Source organism: Oncorhynchus nerka, linkage group LG13 (genome assembly GCF_034236695.1).
Source record: "Oncorhynchus nerka isolate Pitt River linkage group LG13, Oner_Uvic_2.0, whole genome shotgun sequence".
In the NCBI taxonomy this organism is placed as follows: Eukaryota; Metazoa; Chordata; class Actinopteri; order Salmoniformes; family Salmonidae; genus Oncorhynchus; species Oncorhynchus nerka.
Window position 1 is genome coordinate 73,017,354 of NC_088408.1, and position 20,675 is coordinate 73,038,028.

The window sequence follows — 20,675 nt, forward strand, 5'->3', positions numbered from 1 at the left end:
AGGTGTTAGATTGCATGTGTGACATTATGCTATACTTCCTTCTTTAGAATGTATAAAAGTCCATTCCACCCCCAATGCTTTCTAAGGAAAGTTTGGTGTCATGGTGTCATGATCTGTCAACCTCTATCACCCACAATCTTTTCCTGTAATTTATTTACAAGAAAGAACACATTCAGTGTTTTTCTTGGCCAACATTTGTCTCCTGCACTCAGAGGAGCGATCTCATGATATGAGGGAGGGATGTTGACGTCAGAGATTATCTTCGCTGGTTCATTTCACTAGGTTATATTACTACTGTCTGATTAGCATGCTGCAGGAAGTAGGATCCTGAAGAGCCAGCTACACAATCTGAAGCCCTACTGAGGCATGCTAGCTCCTTGTCTTCATTTTTGTTTCATTCCTCATATAAATGCATATTGTTATGCTTATTGCACATTTTTATAAAACACAGACTAGACAGCTAGCACATGACCGTCTGTGGAGTGGTATGATATTTATGCCTCTAACTTTCTCACTCATCACTCATCACTTCACGATTCATTCATTCATGATTGTTTCATATATCATTTTATGGAGAGAGACATTTAAAATTTGACATTGTTTTGTGTAACTTGTTGTCACACAAAATGTCAACTCTGATGAATGTATAGCTGATTGGTCTTTCTGTTGTCCAGTGGTCCTAAGCACTCTCCGGCAGCTCAGCACGAGCACATCTGTCCTTACTGACCCTAACCTGCTGCCTGACGAAGCCACCCAGGCTGTCACCAACACCCACAGGCACTCTGCAGACTCCTAGCCGCACCCTCCGGAGAGAGGAAGCGGAAGAAGGGTTCAGATAGAGGGCATGGTTATAGTACTCTCTAGTAGAGCCCGCCACTGAGGGCCCCTACCACAAACTCCTCTAACCTCCCCAGATTGAAAAACACCTTGAAACAATTGTATGGAAAAGCACCAGCACTAGTTTGCCTTAAAGGTAATCCAAAGAGGTTACTCTGTCTTCCACCCTATCCATTACCATTCAGAACAGGACATGATGTTTAGGATCTTTTTGTGCGTGACCTTATCCAGCTCACTGACCTATCATTCCTACACATCGACTGGGCTTTGCTGTCAACAACCCAGGCTCGGTGCATTACTTTGGAGGATTGATACACACAACCTATGGAACAACTTTAAAGCATCTTTTGAACACAGCAATAATGTGGGTGCTTATATTTGTCCTATTTCATGTACAAGTGTGTATTATACGCATGTGTGAATTGGAATTGTGTTTTTTGCATATCCCGACTCCCCCTGGGACACCCTCTGAGAGTGGGGTCATGGCCATGTTCAGCCATTGTAAAAGGCGACCCTGGAGCAATTAGGATTACGTGCCTTGCTCAGATTTTTTTCACCTTGTTGGCTCAGGAACTCGATCTATCAACCTTTCAGTTACTGGCCCAGAGCTTGAACCGCTAGGCGACCTGTTGCCCTTGTTGCTCTTTTGTTAATGTAACCTTCAACACTGCTGACAGGGGAACTACCAGCTTGTTTTCAGGCTCACTTCAGCAGACAAATAACATGGCGCTTCAACCATTTAGCATACTTGCTCATTTTTGTTTTATCTTTTTGTTTTTATTCAGCTCTTAAATTATTTAAGGTATAAGATGGCCTATGAACTGTCTTAAAAGGGAAATATCTCTTGAAGGAGTTGAGTGAGATTCAGTTGGTTCTGTTGTTTACTCTGTTGTATGACGATGAGTGTGGATACACTGAGCTTGCCATCAAAAAGCCTATAAAACAAACCAAAAGCTTAGCATTGATTGGCAGCATGCTTTGAGTACCATGAAAGCCTTCAACAGTAACTATTTGCTACTGGTCTTTCATTCTCATCATTCAGCTCATATGCATCTGGTGGGAGGGAGGGTGTCCCAGTCCTTTGTGGACAGACGTCCTGGGTATTCTACCCTTTTCTTGGGGGGGTTGTACTGAATCATACCAGAAGTCTAATATCCTCAGATAATGTTAAGCCAAGGGTTATCCATGGAATAGTATTCACCTTTCACTTAAGGAAAATGCATTTTTACGGAATGGACCCTGAGTGGTCCGAAGATCAAATGCGAAGCACTTGGGGGGCACACTACACTCACTGTACATTTAACATCATACGCTGCAGCCTAACTTCCATTCAGTCAATTAAACAAAGAAACGTTGTGTTATAGGAGCATTCAAACATTATGTGGTGAATGTTGCTATTTTCTTTTTGTTCCGCTAAGGGAGGCGCTGGTGAGTGTTTATGCTGTACCCTTTAACCAAACAAACACATTTAGGATACATTAAGCTGAAGACAAGCGGCAGCCATCAGCATACAGGTTACATAGCGTATGTATGTTCTATATTTGTTTATCATAATCAAGCCTTTCAAAGATGCATGTCTCTCCTAGTTCAGATCTTATTTGTCAAAGATGCAACTTTTATAGGCCATATTGAAATTAATATAGGAACATACATTTTACGCCCCTCTCCTTTATTAGTCTTGGAACCACCAACCTACGTTGTCACATTGTGGGAGGCATCCCATCTGTCTAGAGACTACTCCTTTATGAGAAATGCACCCCAGAACGGTACATGCATGGATACTGTATTACTGTTGCAGTGTGATATTTTGTGTCTTGTTTTTTTGTTTGTTATATGTCTTAGCACATTTTGTGTAAACTCTCCTCAGGAAGTCTAATGATTTTTCTGTATTTATTACTTGATGCACAACAACAGTTTACTTTGAATGATGTCAAATCTAGCAGCATTGGTTGTTTATTTCATGAATGTATATTTTATGGGGGTTTTATAGTGTGCTTTTTGAGAGGCCTTAGTACATGTCTTAACTGTGATCACTTAATTTTTGCACCCTTTGCTACTCTACGAGTGGAGTCCCCTTTACCCGATGACTGGGGACTATATTATTGTTACAGATCAAGATTCTGAGCCCCACATGTACATTATTGTCCAACTCAGACAGCATTAGGGCTAATCACAGCTAACATTCATCTAACGTCATTCAGATCAAACGTTTTATTTCTGTTCCATTCTAAGGGAATTGGAGCTATGCAAATACTCAAAGCGCAAGAGCAGATGGATGTCATGATGATTTAAACTTGTTTTGTTTTGTTTGCAAAGCAGTTACTATGTGGGAAATATTCCTCTGTCAAGAATCATGACATGGTTTAAGTTATAAAACAAGTATTAACAATTTTGTCTAAGGAAGATTTCATTTATGAGATTACTTTTTGGAAGTCCTTGTCTGTTTGTTCCCTCTGAGAAGTTAGTGTTGTAAATATTTTCTTTCTTGTAGTAAAGAAAATAGTTTTTTTTCCTACATGGTTTGTGTTTTTCTTGTGTACTGTGTTTTGGGTAACCTTAATATCCTACTTTCTTACGTTCCCGACGGCACATCACAAGTCTAGGAAGTATGTCAAACGGTACAATTTCCGGAAACATTTTTAATGAATGGAACATAGTATTTTTTTGCATGTTACTTAATGTGTATCAGGTACAATACATGGCATTTCCAACAATTGGTAACATTCTTGTATGACACAAATGATAACATAATGATACAGCCAATTCTTTGACAAAAAAACAGTATTTTCAATGTGACCCGGAACCAAATAAGAGTGTTCAATTGATAAGACACTGACCAGTACACTGATGAATAAATAAATGTCATAAATAAATTTGAATTATTAATAAAGCTAGACTTCAAGTAGGCATATTGTATATTACTCTGTTCCTTTAATCAACCATTGTGTGTAGAGGGTGAGAAGCCTCTTCACAAACATAAGAGTTTCGTGGTGGTCGTTCACATCAAAAGGGAGTTGGCACACTTCTTGGCAGTCTTGGTGGTTGCACATCCAGGATTTCAGGTCTTTGATATGTTGACAGGCCTCATTGAGTCCATTGATCACCCTCTTTTCCATGTTCAGTTTGGCAGCTTCACTCATATAACAAAGAAAGGCAGAAAGATGTTTTCCAGTGATCTTCTCGTTCATCTTCGGCTCCTGGATCCAGCCTACCTGGTTGGGCCCAGTATGGGGGGGAAGAATCCCGGGCTGGTTCTAGTGGAATATGAAAGAGAAATGAAAGTCATTTTCTACTGTTAAAAGGCTCTACAGTGTCAATATAATCATCATTGATTGCATTTATGATGAAGGCAATGATTTACAGTTAATCAGTGCTAATGTTTGCTTTTCTTTATAGTTTTAGTTTCATGAACCTTTTAACACTCAGGAAAAGGCTGCTAAACATACCAAGTAGTCCAACTCTTTTTGTCCATGACGCAACATCATATATGTTGCCATCTGTGTCCATTGGAAGGCTGCTACTTGTGATGTAAGGCACAGGAACAGGTAAAACACTGAAAGAGGGCACTCAAGTTAGTCTCCAACGCAACCCATATCTGATCTGTAAGTTTATCATCGAAATGCTATTGGTCCTTAAAAGACCATGAATATTTCTACTATAGTCACTTACACTACCCATGTTATCTTCACTATAAGATCAAACAATATTGTGCAATGTTTTGTCTAAGAGACCGCAGATTACATCTTTACTGAGTGTCTCCAATATATAAATTCCTCTCAAGCAAAACATATTGTTAAAAATAAACGTTCAGTTCTCACCACCACAGAGTCCCATGTCAAATAGTTGTGTAGATCTGGTCAAAGTGGCAAAGGCCTTTGCTTATAAATGTGCAGGTTGAGATAAAGATCATCCCATATGCTTTCTTTCCTATTTCTTTTGAAAATGCATATTGAAATTGCTTTATTGTCATTTTTTTGTTATTGTGTGAGTAATCACTACTCCCATTGAGAGTAAATGAGATGTGTAATTTGATCAACTTGAGTGTCAGATGTTGGGGCTTCCCTGACTATTCACCAGATATCGGGGCTGTCCTGATTCAAAATGTAGTCGTAGGAATAACATACTTGGCACAGGCTTTCTGAAAACTCAAATGTCACACATAGATTTAGTAAATATGACCCTGTGGAGAAATATCAGTGATTGTGAATCATTTTGTAAGTGCAAAGGTTGAGTGATCGTTTATGGAATATATACAGTGCCTTCGGAGAGAGTTCAGACCCCTTGATTTTTTCCACATGTTGTTACATTACAGTCTTATTCTAAAATGGATTTTTAAAAATAAAGAATCCTCAGCAGTCTACACACAATACCCCATAATGACAAAGCAAAAAAAGGGTTTTTAGAAATGTTTGCACATTTATTGAAAATAACAAACATAAATACCTTTATTTACATAAGTGTTCAGATCCTTTGCTATGAGACTCAAAATTGTGCTCCGGTCCATCCTGTTTCCATTGATCATCCTTGAGATATTTCTACAAATTGATTTGAGACCACCTGTGGCAGATTCCATTAATTGGATATGATTTGGAAAGGCGCCTGTCTACTGTAAATAAGGTCCCACAGTTGACAGTGCATATCAGGGCAAAAAAACAATAAATTGTCCATAGAGCTCCGAGGCAGGATTGTGTTGAGGCACAGATCTGGGGAAGGGTACCACAAAATGTCTGCAGCATTGAAGGTCCCCAAGAACACAGTGGCCTCCATCATTCTGCAGCATTGAAGGTCACCAAGAACACAGTGGCCTCCATCATTCTGCAGCATTGAAGGTCCCCAAGAACATTCCCGACGGCACATGTCACAAGTCTAGGAAGTATGTCAATGGAAGGACTATACACTTAAAGTACTGTGAATAAACCTAATTCACATCCCAGAATGCAAATTGAGGAAATGCAAATAAATGTATGTATTAATAAATTAATACATTCCCATTAAATAGACTGGAAGGTATGGAACGAGATATTCATATTGTTGCTGGTACTTGAGTATACAAACTATTGTGCAATTATTCTGGCATATACAGGACTATTTTGCAATATTTCACTAATGTGGTTCCAGTTTTCACAACCAGTAGAACTGGTATGTTCAGAATTCAAACTATGCCTTTTCGTCTAGAATGTCCTGGACAGTATGAAGCCATACTACTTATTCAACATTATTGCATAACCCTAAACAACCCCAAACCAACCCTTGCCTTCACAGTCATATCTGGATCACATTGTGCTAATAAGTTTTTGAACTTCTTCTAGCCTATTTACATTTTTTATTTAAACTTTTTATTTAACTAGGCAAGTCAGTTAAGAACAAATTCTTATTTACAATTACGGCCTACCCTAGTCAACCTGTTTCTTGCTTAAGTTGATCATATTTCATTTTTCTAAATGTTAAAACCTATGGCTATCTATATTGCGTTTTTCCTTTAAGTAATTCAATCCTTCAGATACAAAATTATTAAATTGGGAACACATATGGCCTTTCCTTTGAATGAAAGAAAATGTATTTATTTTGCACACAACATGCAAGAGCAGCATGACAGTCAAATGGTTTGTGAACAAATGGACTATGGCTTTTAAAATGAGTTTTAATAAAAACACTTTGGGGAAAACCTTATGCAGCCGCTGGTCCACTGTGCACTTAACTGGACTTTTTTGAACGGAGTACAGGGAGGTCAAATGAACAGCATCATTTACTACTATAGGTTCATGAACAAATAAATAAATATGCTATGTAAACAAGTGAAAAAGTAATACATATATTAATTAATAAATAGATTGAAATGAATAAATAAATATATCAAGTTTATCATTTATCCTCCAAAGAACAAGACTAGTCTAAGGACGCTTGTTGTGTTTTGCTAGTATCCCTTCAGCCACTTGTAGACGTTATCAAGGATTTTGTAACCCATTAATTTCCTTTTGTATGAACTGTCCCCTGGCTTCTCCAGATCTAGTTTCACACAGTTTTGAATATCCATGGCTGCTATGAACTGGCTCCTGATGACTTCAGTCTGAGATATGAATCTCTCTGAGTCTCCAGTCAAATCATCTCGCTGAATCATTTGTTTCAGTTGTCTAAGGTATCCATTGATGGCACAGGAGGATCTAACGGCAGAGACACTCGTCACAGGCAGAATGATGTCTGTTATGGTCAAATTTAGTTGTGGGTCTTCTCCCTGGAAATTGCTGTTAACCTAATGAGAAGATACATTTTGGATTTAAGCACCATTTTACAGTCTTTCCTTTTCAGAGCTTATGTTTTCTTTCTTGTCTAATAATTTTACCAAATATTATGTACAGGCCTAAGCTCTTTCCATTATTTCACTTTTACACAATATAATAACCATGTCCATATTTCTTGAACTGCATTGTTGGTTAAGGGCTTGTAAGTAAGCATTTCATGGTAAGGTCTACCTACACATGTTGTATTAAGCGCATGTGACAAATAACATTTGATGTCAACTACTTACATATTCTTTAAGCAGGTGTTGTGTTTGAGATGCAAGCCAGTTCAGAGTTTTGGATTTTGCAGCTTTTTTCAGATGATTTTGGCCCATTGGTCTTGAGGCAGTGCTGACGATCAACAATGTTGCAATGAAAGATATTGGTAGTCCTAAACAAAACTCACATAGAAAGATACCTGTTCAACAATGAGGTAAATCAAATAACTATGACAATCCTAATGCATTCCTTTTTGGAATAGATTTGACTGACTACTACAAACGGGTGAACATTTGATGTCACTCTTTGCATGGCTTGTCCATTTTAATGATTTAAAAAAAATCTGAATCCACTTCCACATATCCTACCAAATCAGGATTTTAGAGACATTTTGTAAAGTCTATGAATTGCCCATGAATACTCTCTTAGATTAGTTTTTTTTTTTCTTTGTATAAAAAAATATGAAAAATAAACATTTTGTTTGCGGCAACTATATTACTGTGGTGTTAAGTGTCTTACCTCGAGTGAGATGCATGGCACAAGTTTCTGAAGATGTGTTAATGAGTGCTTGTCTAGTGATGTCTGACAGTTTTTGAATTAATGAGACTAATTTATATTTCAAACATGGAAATGTACCTACATGGAATTTTTTAGTTTTTTAGTTTCTGACTCCAATCCCATAATCTACTAAGCAATCTTGTCGTAATCTTTCCTACCGCAGCGTAGTGTTTACTAGCAGACTTTGGTTTGCAAGTGGAAGGTATCACTAGGTTACTACTTTCCTCCATGATCACTGCAAATTAGATGTTGATGAATCAGGTGATCAAACCAATGAGCATGGTTGAATAGGAATAACTTTGCATGCATTGCAAATAATGCATTGCATCCATGTCCACTAGAATATGATAAATAGAAGGCATTTTAGAATAAAACCGCTCACAGAAAAAGTGTAATGTGAGATGTAATATTGCACATTTTGTTTAAAAAAATCCTTCACGGTTTAAATTCCCCATTAGTCACAAGTTAAGGTGATTAACCTGAACATTAACACGGAACACATACAGAGCCTTCATAAAGTATTCACACCCCTTGACTTTTTCCACATTTTGTTGTGTTACAGTCTGAATTTAAAATGGATCAAATTAAAATGTTTTGTGTGACTGATCTACACACAATACCCCATAATGTCAAAGTGGAATGATGTTTTTAGAAATGAAATGAAATGAAAGTGAAAAGCTGAAATGTATTGAGTCAACAAAACGGTTGAAAACTTACTATGGCAAAATGTGCTTAAGTCACATAAGTTGCATGGACTCACTCTGTGTGCAATAATGTTTAACATGATTTTTAAATGACTACTCCATCTCTGTACCCCACACATACAATTATCTATATTGTCCCTCAGGCGAGAAGTGAATTTCAGATGACTGCAAGAGCACAACACAGAATGCTCAATGAGATAAGAAGAAACCTAGTGTCAGCTAAAGATTTACAGAAATCTCTGGAACATGTTAACATCTCTGTTGACGAGTCTACGATACGTAAAACACTAAACAAGAATGATGTTCATGGGAGGACACCACTGAAGAACCCACTGCTGTCCAAAAAAAACATTGCTGCAAGTCTGAAGTTCGCTAAAGAGCACCTGGATGTTCGACAGGGTTACTGGCAAAATATTCTGTGGGCAGATTAAACTAAAGTTGAGCTGTTTCGTAGTAACATACAACACTATGTGCGGAGAAAAAAAGGCACAGCACACCAACATCAAAACCTCACCCTAACTGTAAAGTATGGTGGAGGGGGCATCATGGTTTGGGGCTGCTTTGCTGCTTCAGGGCCTGGACAGCTTGCTATCATCGACGGAAAAATGAATTCCCAAGTTTATCAAGATTTTTCGCAGGAGAATGTAAGGCTCTCTGTCTGCCAATTGAAGCTCAACAGAAGTTGGGTGATGCAACAGGACAACGACCCAAAACACAGAAGTAAATCAACAACAAAATGGCTTCAACAGAAGAAAATTCGCTTTCTGGAGTGGCCCAGTCAGAGTCCTGACCTCAACCCGATTTGAGATGCTGTGGCATGACCTCGAGCAGTTCACACCAGACATCCCAATAATATTGCTGAACTAAAACAGTTATGAAAAGAGGAATGGTCCAAAATTCTTCCTGACCGTTGTGCAGGTCTGATTCACAACTACAGAAAATGTTTGGTTGAGGTTATTGCTGCCAAAATGTGATCAACCAGTTATTAAATCCAAGGGTTCACATACCTTTTCCACCTTGCACTGTGAATGTTTTCAAAGTGTGGTCAATAAAGACATGAACATGTATAATTGTTTGTGTGTTTATTAGTTTAAGCAGACTGTGGTGATCTATTGTTGTGACATATGAAAATAACATCTAATTTTATGACCAATTTATGCAGTAATCCAGGTAATGCCAAAGGGTTTACATACTGTTTCTTGCCACCGTACCTTCCCACAACAGGAAAGTGGTGTAATGTAGATCTCTGGTATGTGTTCTGTCAACTGTTGCCAGGCAACCTTTCAGAAGGATCCACAGCCAAATGCAGCCACTCGATTGTTAACAAGCAACAGGGCCTTGAAAAAACTCAAAAGTAATTTAGTTTGATATTGTGGCTCTCACACCATTTTATGGGATTGACTTTCCCTTTAATGGGTCTGTTATTGTTTTCTTTATCTACAACCCTGATCCTTTAGAATGGGCTCTCGGACACTTTCTTTGGCTGTGGAGGAGCAGCTTCGTAGCCTCTGTCTGAAGGACTTTCCATGTGGGCATGGCTGTTGGGTGAGTCCACATTAAGCTTTTTTGGCCACACATCAGATCAGAAAAGAGGGCAGACAAACTTGTGTGATTTCACTCAAAGATCCCAAAGTCTCAATGTAATGGAATGGATGGTGCCAGAGCTATATATACAGTGGGGCAAAAAAGTATTTAGTCAGCCACCAATTGTGCAAGTTCTCCCACTTAAAAAAGATGAGAGAGGCCTGTAATTTTCATCATAGGTACACTTCAACTATGACAGACAAAATGATGGAAAAAATCCAGAAAATCACATTGTAGGATTTTTAATGAATTTATTTGCAAATTATGGTGGAAAATAAGTATTTGGTCAATAACAAAAGTTATCTCAATACTTTGTTATATACCCTTTGTTTGCAATGACAGAGGTCAAATGTTTTCTGTAAGTCTTCACAAGGTTTTCACACACTGTTGCTGGTATTTTGGCCCATTCCTCCATGCAGATCTCCTCTAGAGCAGTGATATTTTGGGGCTGTTGCTTGGCAACACAGACTTTCAACTCCCTCCAAAGATTTTCTATGGGGTTGAGATCTGGAGACTGGCTAGGCCACTCCAGGACCTTGAAATGCTTCTTACGAAGCCACTCCTTCGTAGCCCGGGCGGTGTGTTTGGGATCATTGTCATGCTGAAAGACCTGTTTCATCTTCAATGCCCTTGCTGATGGAAGGAGGTTTTCACTCAAAATCTCACGATACATGGCCCCATTCATTCTTTCCTTTACACGGATCAGTCGTCCTGGTCCCTTTGCAGAAAAACAGCCCCAAAGCATGATGTTTCCACACCCATGCTTCACAGTAGGTATGGTGTTCTTTGGATGCAACTCAGCATTCTTTGTCCTCCAAACACGACGAGTTGAGTTTTTACCAAAAAGTTATATTTTGGTATCATCTGACCATATGACATTCTCCCAATCTTCTTCTGGATCATCCAAATGCTCTCTAGCAAACTTCAGACGGGCCTGGACATGTACTGGCTTAAGCAGGGGGACACGTCTGGCACTGCAGGATTTGAGTCCCTGGCGGCGTAGTGTGTTACTGGTGGTAGGCTTTGTTACTTTGGTCCCAGCTCTCTGCAGGTCATTCACTAGGTCCCCCCGTGTGGTTCTGGGATTTTTGCTCACCGTTCTTGTGATCATTTTGACCCCACGGGGTGAGATCTTGCGTGGAGCCCCAGATCGAGGGAGATTATCAGTGGTCTTGTATGTCTTCCATTTCCTAATAATTTCTCCCACAGTTGATTTCTTCAAACCAAGCTCAAATCAAGTTTGAGGTTGTGACTGTTTGAGGTTGTGGACAGGTATCTTTTATACTAATAACAAGTTCAAACAGGTGCCATTAATACAGGTAATGAGTGGAGGACAGAGGAGCCTCTTAAAGAAGAAGTTACAGGTCTGTGAGAGACAGAAATCTTGCTTGTTTGTAGGTAACCAAATACATATTTTCCACCATAGTTTGCAAATAAATTCATAAAAAAATCCTACAATGTGATTTTCTGGATTTTTTCCCCTCATTTTGTCTGTCATAGTTGAAGTGTACCTATGATGAAAATGACAGGCCTTTCTCATCTTTTTAAGTGGGAGAACTTGCACAATTGGTGGCTGACTAAATACTTTTTTGCCCCACTGTATATACATAGTGCATGGCTCTTGATGGTGCCATCCATCGAGCAAGGTCACCTCTTGGTGGTTTCCTACTCTTCATGTACAAGTAGTGGATATGAATGAGGTGGTCCAAAATACCATTGATTAACAGAAGTGCAATGCTTTTTACCTCAACGGCATGTTCCTGTGCTGTTGTGTTTAGAGCAAATCCAGAGGGAGTATCTTTGAGGAACAGAGTTGGGGCTACAGTGAGCAGGACGAGGGGAGAGAAGGTGCAGCCAAGGAGGAGGAGGAGGCCCTTATGGAGCACTTGACCAGTCCACTGTCCCCATGGCAACATGAGGGGTCATGGAGCCCCCAAGCCCGAACCCTGAGAGAGCTGTCTGTGCGAACACCTGAACTTCTCCATGGCAACTTCATATTCAGCCACTTCAACACCCTACGTATTGTAGACAAGGGTGTGAGTATCTTAGCTGTTTGATAGCCAATGCTCACAAGCCTTGATTCATTTGTTGAGCAATCTTTTGGCTCCAATTTATATTACCAGCCTTTATATACCTGTCCTGCTGAAATAAACAATTCATCCAACATTTTATTTTGTACAGTAATCGGCAATTATAGTAAGACGTGCCATCACTTTGAGCAGGACAGGCACAAGTTTGATTGCATACGAAAACCAATGTTGGATGAATGCATTATTTGATAAGTCCCAGCAGTGTTGTCTCGCATTTTCAGGAAAAGACCAGCTATATAGAGGAAAAACCTCCCCCATATGTTCCTATCTATTTGAATGTGAATTCATACTGTCAGTGAATGGGTCTTTTTGTGTGCATCAGGTCTCCATAGTCGATGATGGCGTGCTCAGGTTCTCCAATCTAAGAGAGTTAGTGCTGAGTGCCAACACAATTTCTGAACTACAAGCAGAGTACCTGCCCTGCACCTTACAAGTGAGTCACACAGCACAGGGAGAGGAGGGGCTGTGGCACATAAACCCATGTCTCATTGAATCCCACCACAGGGACACTCAGAGCGCCATTCGTCTGCACTGAACTATAGTAGGAGGAGTGATTCTGTGGAGTTAGGGTTGAGCCAGGATGTGGAGATGAAGCTAGGGTGGGTTAGGGTTAGGGTTGAGCCGGGGTGTAGAGATGAAGCTAGGGTGGGTTAGGGTTAGGGTTGAGCCGGGGTGTGGACATGAAGCTAGGGTGGGTCAGGGTTAGGGTTGAGCCAGGATGTGGACATGAAGCTAAGGTGGGTTAGGGTTAGGGTTGAGCCAGGATGTGGACATGAAGCTAGGGTGGGTTGAGCCAGGATGTGGAGTTAGGGTTAGCCAGGATGTGGAGATGAAGCTAGGGTGGGTTAGGGTTACATGGCTGTAGGGTGAGCCAGGATGTGGACATGAAGCTAGGGTGGGTTAGGGTTAGGGTTGAGCCGGGATGTGGACATGAAGCTAGGGTGGGTTAGGGTTAGGGTTGAGCCGGGATGTGGAGATGAAGCTAGGGTGGGTTAGGGTTAGGGTTGAGCCAGGATGTGGACATGAAGCTAGGGTGGGTTAGGGTTAGGGTTGAGCCAGGATGTGGAGGAAGCTAGGGTGGGTTAGGGTTAGGGTTGAGCCAGGATGTGGAGATGAAGCTAGGGTGGGTTAGGGTTAGGGTTGAGCCAGGATGTGGACATGAAGCTAGGGTGGGTTAGGGTTAGGGTTGAGCCGGATGTGGACATGAAGCTAGGGTGGGTTAGGGTTAGGGTTGAGCCAGGATGTGGACATGAAGCTAGGGGTGGGTTAGGGTTAGACATGAAGCTAGGGTGTTGGGTTAGGGTTGAGCCAGGATGTGGACATGAAGCTAGGGTGGGTTAGGGTTAAGGGTTTAGGGTTGAGCCGGCATGTGGACATGAAGCTAGGGTGGGTTAGGGTTAGGGGTTGAGCCGGGATGTGGACATGAAGCTAGGGTGGGTTAGGGTTAGGGAGCAAGGGATTGAAGCTAGGGTTTAGGGTTAGGGTTGAGCCGGGATGTGGACATGAAGCTAGGGTGGGTTAGGGTTAGGGTTGAGCCAGGATGTGGAGATGAAGCTAGGGTGGGTGGGTTAGGAGTTGGAGATGAAGCTAGGGTGGGTTAGGGTTAGGGTTGAGCCGGCATGTGGACATGAAGCTAGGGTGGGTTAGGGTTAGGGTTGAGCCAGGATGTGGAGATGAAGCTGGAGGGTTAGGTTGATGAAGAAGCTAGGGTGGGTTAGGGTTAGGGTTGAGCCAGGATGTGGACATGAAGCTAGGGTGGGTTAGGGTTAGGGTTAGGGTTAAGTTAGGGTTGAGCCAGGATGTGGAGATGAAGCTAGGGTGGGTTAGGGTTAGGGTTGAGCCGGATGTGGAGATGAAGCTAGGGTTAGGGTTAGGGTTGGGTTGAGCCAGGATGTGGAGGGTAGGGTGGGTTAGGGTTAGGGTTGAGCCAGGATGTGGAGATGAAGCTAGGGTGGGTTAGGGTTAGGGTTGAGCCGGGATGTGGAGATGAAGCTAGGGTGGGTTAGGGTTAGGGTTGAGCCGGGATGTTGAAGGGTTTAGGGTTAGGGTTGAGCCAGGATGTGGACATGAAGCTAGGGTGGGTTAGGGGGTTGAGCCGGATGTGGACATGAAGCTAGGGTGGGTTAGGGTTAGGGTTGAGCCAGGATGTGGACATGAAGCTAGGGTGGGTTAGGGTTAGGGTTGAGCCAGGATGTGGAGATGAAGCTAGGGTGGGTTAGGGTTAGGGTTGAGCCGGGATGTGGAGATGAAGCTAGGGTGGGTTAGGGTTAGGGTTGAGCCAGGATGTGGACATGAAGCTAGGGTGGGTTAGGGTTAGGGTTGAGGGTGTGGAGATGAAGCTAGGGTGGGTTAGGGTTAGGGTTGAGCCATGTGGAGATGAAGCTAGGGGTGGGTTAGGGTTAGGGTTGAGCCAGGATGTGGACATGAAGCTAGGGTGGGTTAGGGTTAGGGTTGAGCCGGGATGTGGAGATGAAGCTAGGGTGGGTTAGGGTTAGGGTTGAGGGTGGACATGAAGCTAGGGTGGGTTAGGGTTAGGGTTGAGCCAGGATGTGGACATGAAGCTAGGGTGGGTTAGGGTTAGGGTTGAGCCGGGATGTGGAGATGCTAGGGTGGGTTAGGGTTAGGGTTGAGCCGGGATGTGGAGGGTGGGTTAGGGTTAGGGTTGATGTGGACATGAAGCTAGGGTGGGTTAGGGTTAGGGTTGAGCCAGGATGTGGAGATGAAGCTAGGGTGGGTTAGGTTAGGGTTGAGCCAGGATGTGGAGATGAAGCTAGGGTGGGTTAGGGTTAGGGTTGAGCCAGGATGTGGAGATGAAGCTAAGCTAGGGTGGGTTAGGGTTAGGGTTGAGCCGGGATGTGGAGATGAAGCTAGGGTGGGTTAGGGTTAGGGTTGAGCCGGCATGTGGACATGAAGCTAGGGTGGGTTAGGGTTAGGGTTGAGCCAGGATGTGGAGATGAAGCTAGGGTGGGTTAGGGTTAATGTTGAGCTAGGTGGGTTAGGTTTAGGGTTGAGCCGGGATGTGGACATGAAGCTAGGGTGGGTTAGGGGGTTGAGGGATTGGAGATTAAGCTAGGGTGGATGGGTTAGGACATGAAAGCTAGGGTGGGTTAGGGTTAGGGTTGAGCCGGCATGTGGACATGAAGCTAGGGTGGGTTAGGGTTAGGGTTGAGCCAGGATGTGGACATGAAGCTAGGGTGGGTTAGGGTTAGGGTTGAGCCAGGATGTGGAGATGAAGCTAGGGTGGGTTAGGGTTAGGGTTGAGCCAGGATGTGGACATGAAGCTAGGGTGGGTTAGGGTTAGGGTTGAGCCAGGATGTGGAGATGAAGCTAGGGTGGGTTAGGGTTAGGGTTGAGCCATGTGGAGATGAAGCTAGGGTGGGTTAGGGTTAGGGTTGAGCCAGGGATGTGGACATGAAGCTAGGTGGGTTAGGGTTAGGGTTGAGCCAGGATGTGGACATGAAGCTAGGGTGGGTTAGGGTTAGGGTTGAGCCGGCATGTGGACATGAAGCTAGGGTGGGTTAGGGTTAGGGTTGTGCCAGGATGTGGAGATGAAGCTAGGGTGGGTTAGGGTTAAGTTTAGGGTTGAGCCGGCATGTGGACATGAAGCTAGGGTGGGTTAGGGTTAAGTTTAGGGTTGAGCCGGGATGTGGACATGAAGCTAGGGTGGGTTAGGGTTAGGGTTGGTTGATGTGGACATGAAGCTAGGGTGGGTTAGGGTTAGGGGGTTGAGCCAGGATGTGGACATGAAGCTAGGGTGGGTTAGGTTAGGTGGAGATGAAGCTAGGGTGGGTTAGGTTGGGTTGAGCCAGGATGTGGAGATGAAGCTAGGGTGGGTTAGGGTTAGGGAGCCGGATGTGGACATGAAGCTAGGGTGGGTTGGCTTGAGCCAGGATGTGGAGATGAAGCTAGGGTGGGTTAGGGTTAGGGTTGAGCCAGGATGTGGACATGAAGCTAGGGTGGGTTAGGGTTAGGGTTGAGCCAGGATGTGGAGATGAAGCTAGGGTGGGTTAGGGTTAGGGTTGAGCCAGGATGTGGAGATGAAGCTAGGGTGGGTTAGGGTTAGGGTTGAGCCAGGATGTGGACATGAAGCTAGGGTGGGTTATTAGTGAGCCAGATGTGGATGAAGCTAGGGTGGGTTAGGGTTAGGGTTGAGCCAGGATGTGGAGATGTGGAGAGGATGAAAGCTAGGGTGGGTTAGGGTTAGGGTTGAGCCAGGATGTGGAGATGAAGCTAGGGTGGGTTAGGGTTAGGTTGAGCCAGGATGTGGATGAAGCTAGGGTGGGTTAGGATGTTATGAAGCTGGAGGAAGCTAGGGTGGGTTAGGGTTAGGGTTGAGCCAGGATGTGGATGTGGACATGAAGCTAGGGTGGGTTAGGGTTAGGGTTGAGCCAGGATGTGGAGATGAAGCTAGGGTGGATTAGGGTTAGGTTAAGTTTAGGGTTGAGCCAGGATGTGGAGATGAAGCTAGGGTGGGTTAGGGTTAGGGTTAGGGTTGAGCCGGGATGTGGACATGAAGCTAGGGTGGGTTAGGGTTAGGGTTAGGGTTGAGCCAGGATGTGGACATGAAGCTAGGGTGGGTTAGGGTTAGGGTTGAGCCAGGATGTGGACATGAAGCTAGGGTGGGTTAGGGTTAGGGTTGAGCCAGGATGTGGACATGAAGCTAGGGTGGGTTAGGGTTAGGGTTGAGCCAGGATGTGGACATGAAGCTAGGGTGGGTTAGGGTTAGGGTTGAGCCAGGATGTGGAGATGAAGCTAGGGTGGGTTAGGGTTAGGGTTGAGCCAGGATGTGGACATGAAGCTAGGGTGGGTTAGGGTTAGGGTTGAGCCAGGATGTGGACATGAAGCTAGGGTGGGTTAGGGTTAGGGGTTGAGCCGGCATGTGGACATGAAGCTAGGGTGGGTTAGGGTTAAGTTTAGGGTTGAGCCAGGATGTGGACATGAGGCTAGGGTGGGTTAGGGTTAGGGTTGAGCCGGGATGTGGACCGAAGCTAGATGTGGATGTGGACATGAAGCTAGGGTGGGTTAGGGTTAGGGTTGAGCCAGGATGTGGACATGAAGCTAGGGTGGGTTAGGGTTAGGGTTGAGCCGGGATGTGGAGATGAAGCTAGGGTGGGTTAGGGTTAGGGTTGAGCCAGGATGTGGACATGAAGCTAGGGTGGGTTAGGGTTGAGCCAGGATGTGGAGATGAAGCTAGGGTGGATTAGGGTTAGGGTTGAGCCGGGATGTGGAGATGAAGCTAGGGTGGGTTAGGGTTAAGTTTAGGGTTGAGCCGGCATGTGGACATGAAGCTAGGGTGGGTTAGGGTTAAGTTTAGGGTTGAGCCGGGATGTGGACATGAAGCTAGGGTGGGTTAGGGTTAGGGTTGAGCCAGGATGTGGACATGAAGCTAGGGTGGGTTAGGGTTAGGGTTGAGCCAGGATGTGGACATGAAGCTAGGGTGGGTTAGGGTTAGGGTTGAGCCAGGATGTGGAGATGAAGCTAGGGTGGGTTAGGGTTAGGGTTGAGCCAGGATGTGGAGATGAAGCTAGGGTGGGTTAGGGTTAGGGTTGAGCCGGGATGTGGAGATGAAGCTAGGGTGGGTTAGGGTTAGGGTTGAGCCGGCATGTGGACATGAAGCTAGGGTGGGTTAGGGTTAGGGTTGTGCCAGGATGTGGAGATGAAGCTAGGGTGGATTAGGGTTAGGGTTGAGCCGGGATGTGGAGATGAAGCTAGGGTGGGTTAGGGTTAAGTTTAGGGTTGAGCCGGCATGTGGACATGAAGCTAGGGTGGGTTAGGGTTAAGTTTAGGGTTGAGCCGGGATGTGGACATGAAGCTAGGGTGGGTTAGGGTTAGGGTTGAGCCGGCATGTGGACATGAAGCTAGGGTGGGTTAGGGTTAGGGTTGAGCCAGGATGTGGACATGAAGCTAGGGTGGGTTAGGGTTGGGTTGAGCCAGGATGTGGAGATGAAGCTAGGGTTGGTTAGGGTTAGGGTTGAGCCAGGATGTGGAGATGAAGCTAGGGTGGGTTAGGGTTAGGGTTGAGCCAGGATGTGGACATGAAGCTAGGGTGGGTTAGGGTTAGGGTTGAGCCAGGATGTGGAGATGAAGCTAGGGTGGGTTAGGGTTAGGGTTGAGCCAGGATGTGGACATGAAGCTAGGGTGGGTTAGGGTTAGGGTTGAGCCAGGATGTGGACATGAAGCTAGGGTGGGTTAGGGTTAGGGTTGAGCCAGGATGTGGAGATGAAGCTAGGGTGGGTTAGGGTTAGGGTTGAGCCAGGATGTGGACATGAAGCTAGGGTGGGTTAGGGTTAGGGTTGAGCCAGGATGTGGAGATGAAGCTAGGGTGGGTTAGGGTTAGGGTTGAGCCAGGATGTGGAGATGAAGCTAGGGTGGGTTAGGGTTAGGGTTGAGCCAGGATGTGGACATGAAGCTAGGGTGGGTTAGGGTTAGGGTTGAGCCAGGATGTGGAGATGAAGCTAGGGTGGGTTAGGGTTAGGGTTGAGCCAGGATGTGGAGATGAAGCTAGGGTGGGTTAGGGTTAGGGTTGAGCCAGGATGTGGACATGAAGCTAGGGTGGGTTAGGGTTAGGGTTGAGCCAGGATGTGGAGATGAAGCTAGGGTGGGTTAGGGTTAGGGTTGAGCCAGGATGTGGACATGAAGCTAGGGTGGGTTAGGGTTAGGGTTGAGCCAGGATGTGGAGATGAAGCTAGGGTGGGTTAGGGTTAGGGTTGAGCCAGGATGTGGAGATGAAGCTAGGGTGGGTTAGTTAGGGTTTAGGGTTGAGCCGGATGTGGAGATGAAGCTAGGGTGGGTTAGGGTTAAGTTTAGGGTTGAGCCGGGATGTGGACATGAAGCTAGGGTGGGTTAGGGTTAGGGTTGAGCCGGCATGTGGACATGAAGCTAGGGTGGGTTAGGGTTAGGGTTGAGCCAGGATGTGGACATGAAGCTAGGGTGGGTTAGGGTTGGGTTGAGCCAGGATGTGGAGATGAAGCTAGGGTTGGTTAGGGTTAGGGTTGAGCCAGGATGTGGAGATGAAGCTAGGGTGGGTTAGGGTTAGGGTTGAGCCAGGATGTGGAGATGAAGCTAGGGTGGGTTAGGGTTAGGGTTGAGCCGGGATGTGGACATGAAGCTAGGGTGGGTTAGGGTTAGGGTTGAGCCAGGATGTGGAGATGAAGCTAGGGTGGGTTAGGGTTAGGGTTGAGCCGGGATGTGGAGATGAAGCTAGGGTGGGTTAGGGTTAAGGTTAGGGTTGAGCCGGATGTGGACATGAAGCTAGGGTGGGTTAGGGTTAAGTTTAGGGTTGAGCCGGGATGTGGACATGAAGCTAGGGTGGGTTAGGGTTAGGGTTGAGCCAGGATGTGGACATGAAGCTAGGGTGGGTTAGGGTTAGGGTTGAGGGATGTTAAGCTAGGGTGGGTTAGGGTTGGGTTGAGCCAGGATGTGGAGATGAAGCTAGGGTGGGTTAGGGTTAGGGTTGAGCCAGGATGTGGAGATGAAGCTAGGGTGGGTTAGGGTTAGGGTTGAGCCAGGATGTGGAGATGAAGCTAGGGTGGGTTAGGGTTAGGGTTGAGCCAGGATGTGGAGATGAAGCTAGGGTGGGTTAGGGTTAGGGTTGAGCCAGGATGTGGACATGAAGCTAGGGTGGGTTAGGGTTAGGGTTGAGCCAGGATGTGGACATGAAGCTAGGGTGGGTTAGGGTTAGGGTTGAGCCGGGATGTGGAGATGAAGCTAGGGTGGGTTAGGGTTAGGGTTGAGCCAGGATGTGGAGATGAAGCTAGGGTGGGTTAGGGTTAGGGTTGAGCCAGGATGTGGAGATGAAGCTAGGGTGGGTTAGGGTTAGGCTTGAGCCAGGATGTGGAGATGAAGCTAGGGTGGGTTAGGGTTAGGGTTGAGCCAGGATGTGGAGATGAAGCTAGGGTGGGTTAGGGTTAGGGTTGAGCCGGGATGTGGAGATGAAGCTAGGGTGGGTTAGGGTTAGGGTTGAGCCGGGATGTGGAGATGAAGCTAGGGTGGGTTAGGGTTAGGGTTGAGCCGGGATGTGGAGATGAAGCTAGGGTGGGTTAGGGTTAGGGTTGAGCCAGGATGTGGACATGAAGCTAGGGTGGGTTAGGGTTAGGGTTGAGCCAGGATGTGGAGATGAAGCTAGGGTGGGTTAGGGTTAGGGTTGAGCCAGGATGTGGACATGAAGCTAGGGTGGGTTAGGGTTAGGGTTGAGCCAGGATGTGGAGATGAAGCTAGGGTGGGTTAGGGTTAGGGTTGAGCCAGGATGTGGAGATGAAGCTAGGGTGGGTTAGGGTTAGGGTTGAGCCAGGATGTGGAGATGAAGCTAGGGTGGGTTAGGGTTAGGGTTGAGCCAGGATGTGGAGATGAAGCTAGGGTGGGTTAGGGTTAGGGTTGAGCCAGGATGTGGAGATGAAGCTAGGGTG

At 45.0% G+C, this 20,675-nt stretch overlaps 2 protein-coding genes across 2 annotated transcripts in view; both read left to right on the top strand.

Moving 5' to 3' along the window:
- mlxip (MLX interacting protein) overlaps positions 1-3,744 on the top strand; it is a 37,583-nt gene extending 33,839 nt beyond the window's left edge. The window contains 1 exon segment of the mRNA XM_029678119.2: positions 675-3,744. Coding sequence (XP_029533979.2) covers positions 675-796 — 122 coding nt within the window. The 3' untranslated portion in view covers positions 797-3,744.
- A 6,150-nt stretch (positions 3,745-9,894) lies between these two features.
- Positions 9,895-20,675, top strand: part of LOC115140678 (leucine-rich repeat-containing protein 43) — a 59,594-nt gene continuing 48,813 nt past the window's right edge. Inside the window, exons 1-3 of the mRNA XM_065026999.1 lie at positions 9,895-10,141; positions 11,959-12,216; positions 12,593-12,703. Coding sequence (XP_064883071.1) covers positions 10,055-10,141; positions 11,959-12,216; positions 12,593-12,703 — 456 coding nt within the window. The 5' untranslated portion in view covers positions 9,895-10,054. The remainder of the gene's footprint in view (positions 10,142-11,958; positions 12,217-12,592; positions 12,704-20,675) is intronic.